Consider the following 19,407-nt stretch of genomic DNA (forward strand, 5'->3'; position numbering starts at 1 on the left):
TCATACATGGGATAGAGCCACTCATGAGATTCCAAATATAAGAACATAGTTTTACTTGGGGAAAAAGTTTTACTCATAAATATATGTGTCACAGTGTCTTTTAAATAGTAAAAGTGTTGGGGAAAAAACAAATGTCCAAGATTATGCAATGGTTGAGTAAACTATGCTTGTGCCTTAAATAACATTATACAATTATATATTATGAAAATAATATTTCTAAAAAGTGTGTTACAGGGAACATTTGCTATATAAAATGCAAAGTGAAAAAATAGGAGGAAAATGTATGTGTTCTTTATAATTGTGTGAACACTTTGTGTGACCTGTCTCCAAAATTCATAGTGGTTGTGTTAAGATAGTAGGTTTATGAGCAAATCTTTTGTTCCTTTCTCTAATCTTCAAATTTTATGAATGTTCTTGATTTTTTTAATGAAACAATACAATTAAACATTTTGATTGTGGTTAAAAACTTACTTTTAAAGACGTAAGCTTCATTGACTTAGTCAACGGAGCGCTGCATAAACTCATTCCTCTTTGATGTTGTCCTTAAGGTGTTACCAGTAGTGTTAAATTGCTGTGGTTAAAAGTGAGGGCAGTGGAGTCAGACTGTCAAGGTTCCAATTTGCTTCTGCACTTTCTTATTGTGTACTTTGAGCAAGTGTCTAGGTGCAATTTCATTATCTATAAAATTGGCCTAATGTTACCTCATTCCATCGTTGGGAGGATTCAACTAATTAATATATGGGAAGTTCTTAGAATAGTGTAGGGTACAGAACTAGCTTTTGTAAATTTCTATTAATTCACTCTCACCAAAATCTTTTGCCTAAATGTATTTGCTAAATTAAATATTTTAAAAATTTCGCCCCTTGAGCAATACTTTATGAGAATATTATCGAGTGCTTCCAGCACAATGCTAAATGCTTTCTCTTTCCAACTTAATCCTTACAGAGACTCATTGATGGGGATAAAATTATTTTTTGTGTGATCCAAAGATTTTCAGTTAGGAAGGGGGAATAATTCTATCAAATACAGAATGTAATATATTAAGTCATATAGTTAAGGAGTTTTAAGAATGGCTACTTCAAAGACTTTGGCTGCTTAAGTAATAACAAGGCAAAAAAGAAGTCAAAACAAAATCTAGTTCATTCTCAGCCTTTCTGGCTAAGAGCAGGTGTGAAAACAATCAACCAACAATAACAGATGGACTACCTAATTAAATTAATTTCTTCCATAATTTATTCCCTTGGAGTTTTTTGAGGAAATAAATAAAACTTTAGGGAAATTTCCATAATTTATGTAAAATGACATGTAGTGCTTTAGGTAAAAACCAAAAACAAATGCATGGATTAGAGAGTTACAGCCTTTGTCAACAAGGCCCGATTCATTGGAGCACATTAAATAGCTACTGAAATCATTATGAAAATTAACAAGTGTAATAAATTAAATTTATAAACATGGGTTTATAAAGCTATACTGTAACTCATAATAATACTTTTGTTAAATGAGAAGGTTATTCTAAATAATCAACGGAAAGGGGAGGGCACATGGCCAAAGCTTTCTACATTTAGCTTCTGTGGTCACTGATCTTTAGTGTTAAACTAGATATTATATGAGTATTTTGTTCATTATATTTTCATATGAACTAAATAAAAAGAGTAGTAGCAAGTTGTATTTTGGAACTTAGCTTATGATTTCAAAGTTAGAAATAAAATGAAGTTCAGTAAGGAAAAAAGGGATTTAATACTCTGGCCATACAAATAAACTTTACAAAAAAAAGACAAAGATGTACAAAAAGGAAAAAAGAGATAATGGGTTTGGTAGGTAACAAGTTGACCATAAATCAGCAGGACTCACTGAATTAAAAATAAGCACAGATATATTACAAGGTTAAATAAAACCACTATAGCAATAAATACTCATAGGATTCATTTCTTTTTTTACCCAGATGTCATCAGATAATTTTAAATTTTGCCCTGGCTGTGATGCCTACCAAAAGAAAATTTTAGCTAATCTAGTTCAAATGAAGGTTAAATACTTAATTGGTAAGATTATAGAAAGCTAAGAGAATTTAGAGAAATAGTGTACTTATTTTTTCCAGGAGGTTGTATTCTGAATTGGAGTTTTTATGCTATGTCATTCTCATGATGCCAGAATTGTTAGAGTTGTGATTCATTACAGCTATGAGTATTACCTTCAGAAATTATGATTTTTCTTCTCTGATGTCTGTAAAATGGTCTTATGGAATGTTTGAAATGGCAAGATAGTTGTTACAGACAGGAGGACAGTTTAGTTTTAAACAGATAAGGTATTACTTAAAATGCTGAAAGCTTCAGTGGCCCTTTAAATATCCTTCTTAGTATTGTTCATATTGAGTGAAATATAGCAAAAATGTTTCTGTGTCTTATGTTCACAGTAAGAGATAAATATATTTTACATTTCTACCCAATACACGTGTATGGAAAAAACTCAAATTTCATGAAGCAATACTGAAACTTACCTTAAGCAATGTACTGTCTATACTAATCCATTCCATTCCTTTTCATTCCATTTCAGCTTTTAATAAGTGCTTTTTTCTTATTTTTTCCTAAGATGATTTCATAACCCACAAGTAGGTTGATACTTGCAATTTGAAAAAAGAAAAACTAGGCTATAGGTTTAAGATTCTCTTTCTACCGTGTTAATTTTAGTTTGGACACCATTCTTTATTTGATTTCACCACCAAATGTCCTAATTGGTACTGTCGTTAACAGTTAGTACCTTTATCACAGATCACAGAACACTAGAACTAACCCTAGGTAGAGATTATATCACTCTCCTGCCTCTGGTGTATGTGTGTGTGTGTTTAAGTTTTGCTATAGAAACTTTAAGGCATATTCCAAAGGAGAATATTATAATGAGCCTCATATATTCATTACTTCGTTTTCATGGGTTATTTTGAAGTAAATTGCAGATGTATCATTTTTATTTGTAAAAACTGTAGTGTGCATCTTTAAAAGATAGAGAATCTTTAAAAAAAAAACACCCAAATTTCCTTATCACACTAATAAATAACAGTAATTCCTAATGTCATCAAATATCCTGTCAGTATTCACATTTCTCTGTGTCATAATTTTTTAAAAACTGGTTTGAATTAGGAACCAAAGTCTATGCATTATATTTGGTTGATACATCCCTTTTATCTCTTTTCATCTATAGATGTTTGTGTGTGTGTGTTTATGTATGTGACTGTGTGTATTTTATTGTTGAAGAACTCAGGTTGTGTAGAAGTACCCTATTCTGCTCATTTAACATATTCCTCTGTCCGTGATATCTCCAGTAAACTGGTAGCGATGTTAGGAGGCTTGATTAAGTTTTGGGATATTGACAACAATGCTGCAAAAGTGTTTTGAATTTCCTATTGTGTGACATCAGGACGCACATAATGTTTGGTTGTCTTGCCTTTTTGTGATGTCAGGATTGATCTCCATCTTGTCGTCTGATGTTTCCATTATGAAAGTTCCCATCAGCTTTCTACCTAATGGATTATTCACTGATGAACTTTGGGTTGATCCATTACTCTATTAAGTATTTCAAAATGGTAATATTTTAACTCTACCCCTTTTGTATATATTAGCTGAAAATTTCTATAAAGAAGGACTTTACCTTAGTTAACTGATTTTTCCTATGACTATTTGGTCATAAGGAAAGACAGGATAAATGTGATTTATTTTCCCCTTTTATCATCAGATTTTTAGAATAACAGTTCTTTAGACTCCTCCAAAGGTGACTTGTGAGTTTTTGGTTTTAATTTTTCTTTTGTTTATTATCTTGAACTGATGGATTTAAACCTGTTTGATATACTTCACATCATTGAAGTTATTATTCTGTTTGATGCTCAGATTGTTTCATATTTGGCCGATATGGGGGGCTTTCAAAATGGCTCTAGAGACCTTCTGACAGGATCCCAGGAGTCTTTGATTTCCAAGCCCCTCTAGTACATTTTGTGCCCCTGACTTAGAATCAGCTATATCTCCAAGGATCAGCCAGACTTTTAAGCTCTCAGATAAAGAAATTAAGTGACTTGATGGAAAGATGCTTGTTGGAAGACTAGTTTTGGGGTGAGTGCCCTTTTCACTGTCTACTGCTGCTCGTTGCCTTGCCAGCAGCCCTTCCCGTTTTCCTTCTGTAGATTGCGCTTTCCACATAGGCATAGGTTGGTAATGCCATATACTCGCTGCCCCAGCTTCCTGTGCTGCTTCGCATTAGCCTTGTGTCCCGATTTGGACAATGAGATCTAAGGGGAAGGATGCTGGGAACTTACTCAGAATTGGTTTGTAATTTTACTTTAAAAATGGGTATTTTGCCTTTGAAATTTTTAAAATATTATATTTAATTTTTAAAATACTGTTCAAGACCGCCTTTTGTTTTCCACATGGTCTGGATGATGAAAAACAATGGGTAGTTTATAAATCATCTCAGTCTCCATTTGGGGTCTTAAAGGTTCTTAGCAGATACAGATTTATCTCCCTAACTATGTTTTGTTCTGGGCAATATCTCATATTATCATAACTAATAATAATGCTTATTTTGTACCAGGAAGTAGTCTAAGGGCTTTCTGTATTAACTTACTCCTCAAAATGACCCCAGTATTATTATCCTCAGACTATAGGGTAGGAAACTGAGGTAAAGAGACTTCATGTGATTTATCTAAGATCACGCTAGTAAGTGGGGGAGCCAGGATTCCCACCCAGACACTCAGGTTCCAGACTATATTAAGATTGGTTTCCATTTTCAGAATACCAGTTTACTAAGAGCAGATGGAATTGGGCTAGAAATGTATTTAGAAGTGCATTAATAATATATGTGGTCTTTCATTAGCATATATTGTGGCTTCTGTTTAAAATTAGTATGTTTAGTTTGGATTACTCCAATCAGATATGGGACCTTTTCTTAGAGGCCTAAAATTATACATAGCTCATCAACATATTGATTTGATTTTCCATATTAAAAAACTTGCCTGGGAAATAAAACCCAGTGGCATCATATGAGGCAATTTAGATCATGCTCATAATACAGATGAGAGTGTTGCAAACTATTTCTTAGCAACTGAATTTTAAAGTTGTGACAAGCTCACGTGTAAAAGAAGCTAATAATAATTTATATTGTCAATACATAGTCTCTGTTTGTGAAGATACATAATTTTAACCATATTAATCACTAGGCATATTGCTGAGAAATATAGTGGTGAAATGGATATGCAAACATGCCAGACAATTTTCCTTAATTCACAATGATACAGTCAGACTTATTACCCAGGTCACCTTGTTCTTATGTACCCCTGTCTTCTAGGTCTCACAAATATATATTAGTTCTAGAAAGATAGCATGTCTATTTCTACAAACCCTTAGTTTAAAAATTTTAAACATACTCTACTATTTTTCTTAGAAGTTAGCATTAAAATACTATTTGCGACACTCATTTAAAATTGTTTACTATTATTATTTCAAAGAAAACAGAATAAGGACAATTATTTATTTTTGGTTTTGTGTATAATAGTAACTAGTTAGGCAGAACTGCAATGGAGAAGTACTCTGATCCAGTAGAAAGTATTCTAGGAGAGTTGAGATTTGGATACCAGACTCAACTGTGTGATATTGAGCAGTTTTTAAAAGGTTTTCTGCTCTTCTGCTTCCTCATATGTGAAATAAGAGGCTTGGTAAGGCCAGGGTTGCATAGGCATTATGCTATTGGTACAGCTCAGACTTCTGCCACAGCCCAGGTGGCAAAGCATTGGGTGCAGGTGGTCATTGTGGTCGATTAGAATCGATCCAAAGACGAAATCAACATATGGGATTAAATGTAAAGTAAGGTGGTTCCTCCCTCCCACCCCTTTCTAAAATCATCCCTTAGAAAGTATAATTATATTAGTATTTTTACAAAGTCTCTATGAGGCACTCCATTTTGAACAGTAAACTACTGTTCAGAAAGACACAGCCTGAAAACTCAATTAACGGTAGCTTTGCATGCATGTGGAAGCCTGGGTGGACTCTGTAAAAAAGGAGACAATTTCACACTGGTTTGGTGATTATTTCTGGGGCATGGCTTCATAGTTAGAATTGTTGGGTGCTGTGAATGAGTTTTTCGAAGACAACTTCAAAAGGAAGTGTGCTAAATGCTTCTCAAATTATCCACGGTCAAGGACCAGTTTTGCTTTTAAAAAATATCCTATTTGTTGCCAACTGATACTTTTGTAAAAGGCAATAAAAAAAATGAATTGTTAGAAAAATGTTTTTAAAATGACCAACAGAATAGAAACCAAAATTCAATAGACAAAACTATATTGCCTGAATGCTATGCAAGTTTCTAAAACAGACTCTTAATTTTTACAAATAGTGTGACATTGGCCACAAACCAAACTTTGAGTGGCACTGCTGCTTATATTGTAGGAGCCACAAGTATACATACACAGGATGGATAAAAAATAATGTTTCCTAGTGTCGTAAAAATTGTGGCATGGGAGTGAGAATGGCTGTTTGTCATGCCTTAGTTCAGAGGTTGGTACGCTGTGGCCCAGTGGCTATCTGCTCTGTAAAAGTTTTACTGGAGCACAGCTATACCTACTCATCTGTGTATTGCCTGCAACAGACTTGGGTAGTTTTGACTGAGACCATATGTATACAAAGCCTAAAGTATTTACTATGAGGTCCTCTGCAGAAGAGTTTGCCATCTCCTGCTTTAGATTTGAAAATGACAATTATGAATGCTGCTACTTATATAGTGCCTGTTTCCTTTTTTTCTGACTGTATTATCTTTGTTTTAATACATTAGATATATTATTGTTTGACTTTTATCTTCTAGTCACTGATGTACCTCAAATAAATTTGGAGAAGAGTGAAGAAAATGAACGTGAAGATCAAATAAGGAAGAAGAAAAAAAAGAACAAAGACTATCAACCGAACTATTTCCTATCCATTCCGATCACCAACAAAGAGGTGCTATATTTTTAAAAACGATTTTTACTGTAAAGTTCTGAATTATATTTAAAGTTCACTAAATACTTACTTGTAAGCCCATTTGTTCTCAGCTTGTAAGAGTCTTTGGTGACATTTTATCGGGTCCACACAGGGAATAATTCTATTTATATATTTTAAAAATAATTTTGAAAAATATTATTTAAACAATCCATATTTAAACAGTTTTGCAAAAGCCACTTGAAAAAGTATTGCCAGATGGCATGTGAGGGTCCTTTCTAAGCATTTGTTCACCACAACAGAGGAAATGTTCGGAAGCTGAGAGCAGTGACCAGGTAGAGCAAGGGTTTCAAACCCTTGCTGGGAAAGTCAGCCAGGATTTCTCGCTGCTTAGTCCTGTGTATGGTAATGGTGATGGTGATTGCAACATAATTTCTTTAAAAATTACTCATTGTCATATCAACTTAATATTACATGACAGACTTGGTAGAAATCTATTAAAAATCTGAAAAATTAATGTAGCATGAATAATAGGAGGTCAGATCAGCCAATTAGCCTACACCAAGTAACCCTTATACGTAGCTGAGAAAGAAAACTACAGTAACTAATTAAAACTGCTAGGGCAGTGAGGTAGGAATTGAAATGCCGTACAAAAGAACGCCTCACTTGGAAGACTGACTGCTTTTCCATTTGGCCCAGTTTAAGAGCCAGAACTGAATTTCTGTTTGATTGTGGGTTATATATATTATTGTTTGACTAGGCACATTTTCAGATTGCTTCTCTTATTTAACTAAAATGTTTCTAGGGAATGCTGATGAATTAAAAAAAATAAACAAAATTGAAATCAATGAAATCACTATCAAAAGAAAAAAATTCTGCAATATATCTAGTCTTTGAGATAAGGTTTAGCAGGGAGAGAAGACAAATAGAGATAAATTGTATTCCTAACAATAGAAGATTTTAGAGTCATATTCTGAGTTTACTGGTGCATACTGGTGGGTTAACAGTAAAATCATTCTTAAAAGTGTTTAATTTAGTGTAACCAGCAATTATATATTATTTTAAAATACTTATGAGTTATTTGGAAAGGTTTTCTTTGAACTAAAGGATCATGTGTCCATATGGGAATTAGAAGAGAGTAGGAAGTCAAAGGTAGTGCTGCTTAACGGAGCCGTCAGAGCCGGGCTCTCAGGAAACTGAAATAGAAGTGACTTCCCCAAGGACGTGTGATTTATGATTAGAAGAGACTCCAGTTTCGTCATTCTGATTTGTTGCTTAGAGAGTGTTCCACTGCAGAGTCAATCAGCATAAAAGTTGTTAAAAAAACTTCTATAAATGACTTTCTCTAGGCCCTTCTTTTTATCTTTTCTTCACCCCTCTACTCTTGACTTCCATGGTGGTCTGGACAGCAGCTGTGCGTCACCCTTCACGCCCCCCACCCCCGAGGCCCGCAGCCTGGTGCTGGTTTCTCACCTCTGCCAGTCAAGATTGGTGGGCGATGTGGAGAGGAAAGGCAGGTAGGGAAGGGAGCTGAGAGGAAAGCAGGTAGAGAAATTCTTTCCTTCTACCTCTCAGCTCAGGATCTGGGCCACCAAGGTGACTACTGGAGGAAGTGGGATGGGAGAACTGTCTTCAAGTCTTAGTTTTCACTGCGCAGCCTGTGTTTCTGCTTCTCAGCTTCTGGGATGCTGGATAGAAAGTGGCAGGACTACAAGCTTTGGAGTCTGACAGGCCTTGTTTGAATACCAGCTCGGTCACAAACTCTCCTGTGGATGTAGATCAAGTTAGCGACTTTCCGTAGTTTCAGTTTCTTCAGGTGTAAATGGAGGTGATGATGAGGATTTTCTAAACCCAAATCTGGACATGCCACCTCCCTGCCTATACATGTCAGTGTTTCCCCACTGACATTAGGATAAAGACAAAGTCTTTACCACATTCTGTGAGATTCTGCATGGTCTGCCCTCCTCTTCAGCCCTCCTTCCTTCTGCTGGAGCCCCCTCTGGCCTTTCTTGAACTTGCCAGGCTCCCTCTGCCCCAGGGAACGCCTTCTCTGGCGGCCAGTTTTCTTTCCTCTCTGGGTTTTGTGAATGCCAAAATCTCAGCTCAAGCCTCTCAGCTGTGATCACCCTGACTGGGTCAATCTTCCCCTTCCCCCCAAAGACTTGAAAGTCTTTCCTTTTGTCATTTGCCATCCTTGCACTTGGACACTTGTTAGTCTTCCTTACGGAGTTTTTCAGCTCATTCCCATTACCTAGAACACTGCTTAGCCAAGAGTAAACACAAAATAATGTCATTTCAGGGGCAAAAGGTGTGTTTCTGGCATACTAAGTTACAACCAGGACTTTACAAATAATGTTACAAGCGTCAGTTTTATAATATAGGTTCAACAGTAGTCCTCTGTCTTCAAGGGGCTAGGGTAACTTGTGACAGTGGGGAATACAGGTTTCAAGTGACCTCGAAACCAAATAATTTAGTGTGTTTCCCTCTCAAGAGACTTATTTGTAGGTAACAGAAAGCTTACATGTAAATATGGGGTTAAGAGGTAAGAATGGGACTGTAGGAGGTACATTCTCTGTCTTTTGTATGAGCATCTTTTTTGTTTGTTTGTTTTCAAGTATCTAATGTTAATTTTCTTTCTAAACTACTCATGAGCTTTTGTGGGAAGGCCTGGGAAAAGAAGCAGCATTTATAACATTGTGTCAATGGGAGACTGTATTCCAAATTTCAATTAAGTGACCTGCAAACAAGCTTTGGGAAGCTAGCACACTCACAATGAGTTGCTCTACTTTTGGCCTCTACTTGTTGGCATCTAGTTTTAAAGAAAAAAGTTTTCAGACTTACATGGATCTTTGATTTTTAAACATGTTCTTAGACGTTTCAGATTCTTTATTAATGGAAAAATCATGATTTCATAGTTTTAAAAAATGGAATTGGAAAATGAATTAGAATGATTCATAAAAATATACTAATTTCAAGTATATGAAAGTATGTTTTTCCATTAGCTGCAGTTATACATTAGTTCAAATATAAAAATAAAGAAGAAAAAAATTTAATGGAGTTATAATAAATCTTCAGTTTCTTAACTGACTAGATTTTATATTCTTTCTTACGGGAAGGAATAATATAAGGTAAATCAACATTGAAAAATGCAAGGGAACAATCAGAAGCGGATTGAAATTAGAAGTGTATTAATTTTTTTGTAAGATTTTTTTTCTATACTAATAGAAAAATATGATTTTTTTAGAGGTTTTCAAAGGCATTTGTTACATTTAATTCTGTATTTCATCATTCTGTAATATGAAATTGCTGGCCTTAGGAAAATATGAAAGTAGATTTGTATATTCAGTTTCTTTCTAAAAAATTATTTTATTTTTTATTTTATTTATTTATTTTTTCATTCAGCATTTATAACATTGTAATGTAATTACAATGTTAATTGTGAAAGTATTTGATGAAATGTAATTGTGAAAGTATTTGACATCATCATGTATGTTAAACACTTGGTAGATATAGAAAATTCTCCTATTTGAGGATAATTTTTAGTTTCACTTCAGTTATTACTGTATCATCAAATTTTTGAGTTCTTTTCATAGTTGTAGACAAGCAAGAAAAATGAGAGTATTCAGCTTGGAAGAAAAGTTAGGTAGCAAAATGTCAAAAGATGAGGTCAAAGACTTTCCACTGTGTAGTAGAATGTGACATGCACACACTCCCTCTTGCACACTAACTTTAAGGCATTTTCTTTGAACTCATGTATGTTTTGACAATTAGAAAGCTTAAAATATGTAAAAATGAAATTTCTCATTGCATTATTTTCGGGCATGTGGAATATGGCTTAGTGGTGAGGTTTAGCAGATGGGTGTTTGATTTATTCTCTAAACACAAAGAAATTACTCAGTGAATGAAATAGTTAAGAATTTAATAAAGCTTTCTTTTTAAAAAAGTTTCTTTCAATGTCATATTTAAATATGCCTCTATAATATTAGATTTTTAATATGTGTATTGTGCAATATGGCCAATGGTTGTGGGTTATGATGAAAGATAAGCTTTAATGAATTTATGAATTTTAACAGTAGCTGTAACAATTAGTTTCCTTTGACCTTTAATGGCATTGGTACTTTCTTTCATGGCATACAGACAAGACTCTGAATATCTTTCCTTTTTATCTTTTAAGAATATCTAATTAGAAATAAAATGCATTTAAAAAACTCTTAAGGTGATATCAAGGAATATATAAATTAATCTGGCCCATCAAAGAATAATTAGACATATATTGCTTGATTAGATTAACTTTAGAATTTTCATAGGTTTGAGGTTAATCCTGCATTATAAGAACTGTGTGACTTCAGAGAAATAGTCTTCAAAGAGTTTTACAGTTTTTAATTAGTGACTTTACAAGCTACTGGATAATTCAAAGATATGAATGGTCTAACACAATTTTACCATGTAGGACATTGCCCTAAAATGTAGAATATACCAGTGAATGAAATTTGAGGGTTGTCCTGAATTTATGTATAATTAGCATTTGAGTTTAGAATGAAAACTAAGTTTTTAAAACCAAGAAAATGCAAATACTGTACCCACGAAATGCAAGTAGCAAACCTTCCATTGTGACAATCAAAATGTGGTCAGGCATTGCTAAATGTCCCCTGGGAGGCAAAATTGTCCAAGGTAGAGAACCATTGATTTTAATAATATTGGCAGTGTTTCATACCTTATGTTAGGCAAGTGGTATAAAGTTTACAAAGTAGGTCATTTACTATGTAGCTTATCTACTGTAATCTTGAACACAACTTTGTAAGTTTGGCAATGAACATTTTATTATTCCTGTTTTGTAATGGGAGAAACCAAGACTCAGTGAAACTAGGGGACTTGTATGAGGTCACACCTGTGGCAGACCTGGGGTTAAATCCAGGATTTCTAGGGCAGGTCCCGCACCTTTCATTTGCATCTCTCTCTACTATATAGCAAAGTTCTCATCCTAAGCCACTTTTGCATGATCAGTTAAACCAGAAATTACTGTTTGTATCAGCTAAGATTAGAAGATGCAGTTCTGTTGTCTTGAGCCTGACATTTTTGAGCACCTATGAACCTGACCTTATTGACCTCTTCATTATTCCTAAGAGCCAATTTCAGCAATTCATTGCACCAGGGAAGAAACTCTCAAAATTCAAATTCAATAGACTTACACTAAAGGCTTTTTCTTTTTTGAGAGGAGCAGTGTGTTGTTTCATTACACTATCCGTAAGATTTCCTAAAACTCTGCTTTGAATGTCTTTTTCCCCCTCGATGTTTCATTTCTTAAGTCGTTCCCTACGGCTCTGACCTTCTCCTTGCGTCCCTGACAGTAGATTCCTTGTAAGTCTTCCTCCCTTTCTGTCCAGCCGCCTCTGCCGGCCGCCTCACCCCTCCTGGGTCTTTCCTCTGGGCGCCTCCCTCATCTTTTCTCAGGCTCTGCAGTTTATCCTCCAGTTTCTGTGTGTTTGGGGCATATGATCTTAAAGGGGCTTTTTAATCTTCTTTCATTTTTAATGGAGACAATACCAGTATCTACCTCATAGGATTGTGGAGAGGCTTCAGTGACCTAATGTATGTAAAGAGCTTGCTTTAGTGCCTAGAGCCCAGTGGCCGCACAATAAAGGCCAGTTACTGCTGTCCTCGGTGAAATATTGTTTTTATTATTATTACCAGGCACTGTGGTAAGGTGGCGGGGTAGAAGAAATAGATATTGCCCTTGAGGAGTTTATAATTTAGTTTGGTGAATATAGAGTAGAGGAAACTGCGGCTCTACAAGATCCTTGTGTACTGTTATGCTATAAGCGTTTTATTTATCAGGCCATCAATATTCTTTTATTGGGTATCATAGAAGCGACATCTTACGTAGGAAAATGTTATGTTAGGTGTTATTGTATAAATTCCTACCAGGAAAATGCTGTTTCCTGTGTTACTGTCTTCCAGATTGCAAGGAATAGAGAAACGCTGAAGTTGTTTTGGGTGATGTGGGTCTCTTGTAAAGATGCATGAGTGGTCAGATCCCCGGACACATCCCATGATTTGCCCAATCACTTTCCTCAGATAATGGGAGCATTGTTCTGGATAAAACAGCTACTCTGGTATCAGAACAGCCTGCTGTGCTCATGATTCAGTGTTTTCTTATCTCTGCTGTCTTTTTACTGACTCTGCTTCTTTTGCCAGCCCCTCTCTCCCCTTCTTTTCTCTCTAATTCTGCTGTCTCAATGCTTCTACGTGCTCTCTTTTCTCAGGGTATGGTTCAGTTTGCCATTTCATATTTGAACTATTTTCCAGTGCACTCATATTTAGAAGTTGACTAGAATTGGATCTAACTGGAAATGAGGAGGGAAGAGGTATCATTCCTCTTCCTGTTTTCAAGTAGGTAGTGAGAGGAGAAGACTTATAAGGGACCTGGGATTTCGCCCGGATGCAAATTGTAATGGCTTTTCTAACATACACATTTGGACTTCTTTCTCACTCTCCCTCCTCACATGCCTGGATAAATGACAGTAGTCATTCCTGTTGAAATTCTTGCTGTTTTAAAAAATTCACTAGGGGACAAATAAATGTGACTTCCAATAGAGATGGACTGTTGTCTCTGATGGTTTGATCTTTCTGTGCAAGAATAAAACTTTTTTTAGGAAAGATTATAGTAAGTCATACTATATATTCAAGGACAGGTTTCTGAAGAGATGCATGGCCATTGAAAGTTTTTCTGCTCAACTAGTGACCCAATCTGTAAAATAAGGATATTAGGCTCGATGTTCTTAAGGTGGTCAAACAGTGTATGATTTTTAAAAACTTACATCCTGTTATGCTTTCCAAGTCATCTATTAGGATATTTGAGAACAAGTAGACAATTAAGTATTGTTTGGTTGAAGAATCTTAACATTTCTAATTTTGGTTGTTGCTTTTCTTCTTGATTTACATTTTGTCATAAGGAAATTTTGCTTACCTATCTCTGTTTTCTGCGTATGTATGTGGATTAGATAACAAGAGGAATTAAGATTCTGCAAAGTGCAGTAATAAAACAAGATGAGCGCCTGGCCAAGGCAATGTGCAGTGATGGTTCCTTTCATATTACCCTTCTGGTGATGAAGTTAAACGAACATGAAGTAAACAAGTGAGTAATATGTCTTTTTTGAAGATTGTTTTTCAGATTATTACTTCAGTATAAATAAACATAGCAGAAACCAAAAAGCAATTAAATTCTAAAGAAGTTTTCTTTATTATAATTTATCCCAGTTAGTAGTCAGTGCACAGAATTAGATGTGTAAATATCCTTTCTAATCTAGATTTTTAAGCTCTGTTTTTGTTGTCAAATGGCAGCCCTTGATGATGCAATTGTTTTGCCTGTGTTAATTATGTAAACCCTCTGGAACTGACCATTTAGGTTGGGATTCTAGGTAAAGACTCTGGAACATACCTCCTTCTCTTAATAGATGCCTGATTTTAGAAAAATTATTTAATTTTTAAGTAAATGGAGAAAATAATAGTATCAATACATGTAAGAGTTCTTAGTATAAGGCCTGGCACATAGTAGGCACCCGATATTGTTATCTATTAGAGCTGTCATTGCGCTCGGTCAGTGTACAATTTCAGTTTTAGCTCACTCATTCTTAGAGCACCTCCGGTTCCAGCGTTGTGCGTGGAGGCCGAGTATAAGTCATTGACTGTTGCTTTCCACCCTGGAGTGGAGAAGCCTTGTCTTCCCCCCGGATTCTCTGGGATACTCTGTCTATATGTATGCTCGCCCCTTTCCCGCTACCTCCTGTAATGCTCTCTGGAATAAGCTCAGGCTTAAGTTCTGTGGAAAACCAAAGCCAGAATGGATGAAAGGTTACTTCTTTTTTCTATCCCGACAGAGTCTCCTAAGAGAATGAAGAACAAAGCTTGAATTAGGAAGGGAGTGGGAGAAAGGGAAAGTAAAAGGGAGAAAACAATAAATTAGTAACTGAAAATATACAGCTACATTATGATTCTTGTAGTAATATCTTAAACAGCAGAACCTCGTGTCTTTAGCGATCCGTCTTACGACCTACCCCAACCTGATCTACCCAAGAGCAAGTCTTGAGCATGCTGCGATGGCAGAGAGGACTAGAAGATTTTACTTGACCAACTTTACCTGTTCACTTTGCCAGACTGAAGAACAAAACAAAACTCTGATGCTCTTAAAAGAAAAGAAGTCAAAGAAGATGTGACACAACAAGATGAAAGCCCTAGAGAAAGAATACTGCCCTGTGTGTGTTAGAATGGTGTATAAGTCAGCGTTCTCCAAAGAAACAGAACCAATGGGATGCACATTTATACGGATATCTAGATATATTGATATCTATCTATATATGTATATCTATCTATATCTATATGCCTATATCTAGATTTATTTTAAGGAATTAGCTCACATAATTAGCTCACTGGCAAGTCCAATATCTACAGGGCAGTTTGGCAGGCTAGAGACCCAGGGAAGAGTTGATGTTGTAGCCTCAAGTTCAGTGGCAGTCTGGAGGCAGAATTCCTTCTTCCTTGGACAATGACTGTCCTGTTTTAACTTCAAATATAATCTTTCGGCTGAACTCCAGTTTCAGAATTCTGTTTCCTATATGTGTATACTTTTTACTAATTTTACCATACATAAGTCTTTTCATAAACTGCTCTTGTAAAGATGTTCTATTTAAAAGAATTTGAAAGTTAGTGATACTTACCATAGACACTATGACTACTTTTTACCCTGTGATTGATGATATCTCATTAGGACACATTTATTGATTTATGCGACTAGAGAACTGAAAAATTGGACTGAGTTTAGATCGTCTATATTTCTTTAAAGAAAAATGAGATATAGAATTCAGTCTCTGAAAAGCCCTAACTTTTAGCATGGCTTGCTTTAGTATATAGTTACATTTAAAATGAGTATCTTGAATTCCCTCGATTTATGATGGACGAGCCAGAAGTGGCTGTTCTGCTTTTGCATGCTTTAACTCATAGCACACAGTGAAGGACAGTATTACAGTAGAAGTGTTTGCACTGTGTCTTTTTGGATGAACATAAATAGTTTGGAAAGATTGGATTTAGGATGCGGATTTGGAGGTACTATAATGAGAAATGTTGACATTTCCAGAGCTATTTTTAGTATTGTACATTATGTTATGACAGAAATGGGTCTCAGTATGGAAGCTATAGATGACAAACAGTTAAAAACTTTATATGAAAACTAATTTAGAGATATGAAAGATCTAGAAAAATACCTAAATTTCTTTGCATACATTTAACATATAATTATTGGCGAACAAATCACTGATCAAAATAATTTAAATTAATGGTGGTTCACCAGAGGGTGTTTTAAAGCCCTCTCCATAGTGTAAGAATGTACCTACTTCTTTTTTGAGTGATTGCTGCCCTCTAGTGAGATTTTAATTTTTTTCTCATGATAAAGTACCTATACGAAAATCCTCTTCAAGATGGAAATAATTGATCTTAATTTATAAAATACTCTAAACCTAATAATGTCTAATTCATTAATATAGTAAATATTTTTTTTATAAGGAAAAATCAAGGACTTGAAATAGAATAGCCCTGTAATGACATAGGTGAAACAGATAATAACAAACTTATGTAGTTGCATTTAGCGAATATGAACTTATATTTTTGTTAAATCCAAGTACAGTAAATGATTTTATTATGGAGACATATTTTAAAAGATGATGTATATTAAGTTTGAGTAGAGTGCCTTGCAAATAGTAAATACTGTACACATATTAGTACTTTTAAGCTCTCATAGGTATTAGGTTTCTTACAATATATTATCAGTAATTTTTTCCCCAAATGTGCATGCACTATTTCCTTGGTTAAAAATTTCTTGGTGAACTATAAAATAATATTTTCTTTTATGTCTTTAATGTAATAAAAATTATAATTAGGTAAAGATTTAATTTACTTCTTTCATAGTTTTTGTTTAAAAATTAATCTTAGTTTTATTTTAATCATATAGATTAGATTTTGAAGGTATTTTGTGCTTTAAAATAACTAGTACAAACATAAAAATTAATTTATCTTTCTAAAACTGATTACTTTGTTTCTTGTTTGGTTTGGTATATTTTATCACTTAGTATGTTATGAAAAATATATTATCTCTTGCCAGGGGTATTGATGCTCTTTTGGAATTAAAACCGTCCATAGAAGAAATCCTTCAAGGAAAACGCCTGATTTTGTCCTTTGAAGGCATTGACACCTTTAACAATCAGGTTGGATTTGTGAAGCTGGCAGAAGGAGACCACATGAACCCACTTTTGGAAATTGCAGGTATAACAAACAGCAACACACTAATATGAAATGTCAACTGTTGAATATGTAGTTCCCCTTTGCCGCCCAATTCTGGTGATAGAGATTTGATATCTTTTAATGTTGGGAAGCCAGTATAACCTTACTTGATATGTGAGCTGCTTCAGCATTTTCATGTGTGGGTAAGAAGTTAAGTAAAATGCCTGAAAAGTCATCTTGATTCTTTCACCTGAGGAATATGTTGATTCTGAGGCTGTCTGGAAGGTGATGGCTGGATTCGGGTATTTGTTAAGAGTGTCCTAATCCTAAATCTGAAGGATCTCAGGGTTAGCGTGACACGTGGCATTGAATGAATGAATAAGAATCACTAGTTGCCCATTCAGAGGCTTTTGGCGATTGCCAGCCCTAATCCAGAGTCAGTAGATAACTCAGCAGCATTTTCCTCTGTGCTACTGTTCCTCCCTCCTGTGTAGACACTACTTTCTGAGCAGAAGGTCCATTGGTGATGGTGCAAGATCTCACATCCATTAGAGAACATGTTACTTTGTGCAGCACAATTGAAAATTGTTAGGGAAGTAGAAGCAGGAAATTATACAACCTGGATGAGTGACTTTTGAGTTGATCCAGAGAGCATAGGTTATATGTTAGTCTACAAACTATAAACCAATTTTATTTTCATTTCCTTATATATATCAAGTCATTTCATGTCATCTCATTTCAGGTTCATTAATCCTTGTTTCATAACACATTCTCATCATTGGTCTACTTTCATCTGTCTACCTACCTACCTACCTACCTACCTTAAATTAATATCATAATCACCTGGGAGTCCCCAACCCAAAATGAAAGCTGTGTAGTAATCTACAGTATTGTCCTTGCTAGTAATCTAACCTCATTGTTTTTTTCATTAATTCATCTCTTTGCCTTCTCTCATTTAAGCACACTGTTGCGCTGAGGTCAATGTTTATTTCTTTGTATTTTCCCAAAGTATATGTAGTTTTAATTGATTTTAATCTTATAAAAGGGTGTCATGTTGTATGTGATCTTTTGAGACATGCTTTTTAAAATTTAATATTATATTGTCTTTATGCAGTTTTATAGTTGCCCATTCAAAAGTGCACCTCTTTTTGAGGTGGGGTGAGCATGAAGATCAGGTTTCATTTCATTGTTGGTTAAGTTCTTTTGTAGATACACACACACACACACACACAAAGATGCAAACAATTAAATAATATTTATTAGTCAAGTAAGACTTAACAGAATTAGTTAGCCAAGGAGAAGGCAACTCTTAATAGTTCCCCCCCCCTTTTTATTGAATTTATCGGGGTGACGCTGGTTAACAAAATTAGACAGGTTTCAGGTGCACAGTTCTACAACACATCATCTGTACACTGTATTGTGTGTTCACCCCAACTCTAACAGTTTTGATGGCAGAGCATTTGGGCACCCATTCCCACAGTTAAACTCAATCTCTTCTTCCTGACTATTCTGGAAAAAATGCTAGATTTAGGTCTTTTCTTTTGTAATTTAAATATCTCTGAACTCAAGAAACATTTTAAATTAGTCATTCATTTATTGTTCTTTTAAATAATTAAATGAGTGCTTACAACATTGAGAATTCCATTCTTATAAAATATTCTCACAAAGGCAGTTTCCATTATTGATAAAAGACCCATCCTGTGCCGAGGAATGTGAAATCTCTCCAGCTTTAGGAGAGTGTTGGTTTATCATTTTAGGGAAGGTCACTGCCCCTGTAATTCCTTTCTTGATACCAGAGACTTCTGCTTAAAAATATATATACCTTTTCATAAATTTAAATGAAGCATTACCAAAAAATGGAAAACAGAGGGAGCACAGCACTCTGTCCCTTCATGTAATCACTGTTTGTTACACTTGTTTAATCTTTTATTGTACTGTTGCTTTTGATTATTGCTTTTATGGACTTTTATAAGAAATATTACTATTTGAATATGTATATACAAAGTTTCCATTGAAGTCTGGTTGGAGCCTCCATTTGTACAATATTCAGTCAGAATGTTCAATACACAGAGTTTTTGTCAATATTTTACCTCATTAGATGTATTTTTAAAAGAATACTTCAGGTTTTTGTATTGCTTTAGTTTAGCAGTATTAGTAAAATAATGTAATTTTGTTTTTGTGTCATATTTTA

At 34.8% G+C, this 19,407-nt stretch overlaps 1 protein-coding gene across 2 annotated transcripts in view; it reads left to right on the plus strand.

Moving 5' to 3' along the window:
* Positions 1 to 19,407, plus strand: part of AKAP7 (A-kinase anchoring protein 7) — a 95,763-nt gene that overhangs the window by 15,203 nt on the left and 61,153 nt on the right. For both annotated transcript variants that reach the window (XM_081139540.1, XM_081139539.1), the window contains exons 3-5: positions 6,835 to 6,968; positions 13,949 to 14,082; positions 17,098 to 17,258. In XM_081139540.1, coding sequence (XP_080995666.1) covers positions 6,835 to 6,968; positions 13,949 to 14,082; positions 17,098 to 17,258 — 429 coding nt within the window. The remainder of the gene's footprint in view (positions 1 to 6,834; positions 6,969 to 13,948; positions 14,083 to 17,097; positions 17,259 to 19,407) is intronic.

The sequence above is a fragment of the Miniopterus schreibersii genome, assembly GCF_964146895.1.
Source record: "Miniopterus schreibersii genome assembly, chromosome: 6".
Lineage (NCBI taxonomy): Eukaryota > Metazoa > Chordata > Mammalia > Chiroptera > Miniopteridae > Miniopterus > Miniopterus schreibersii.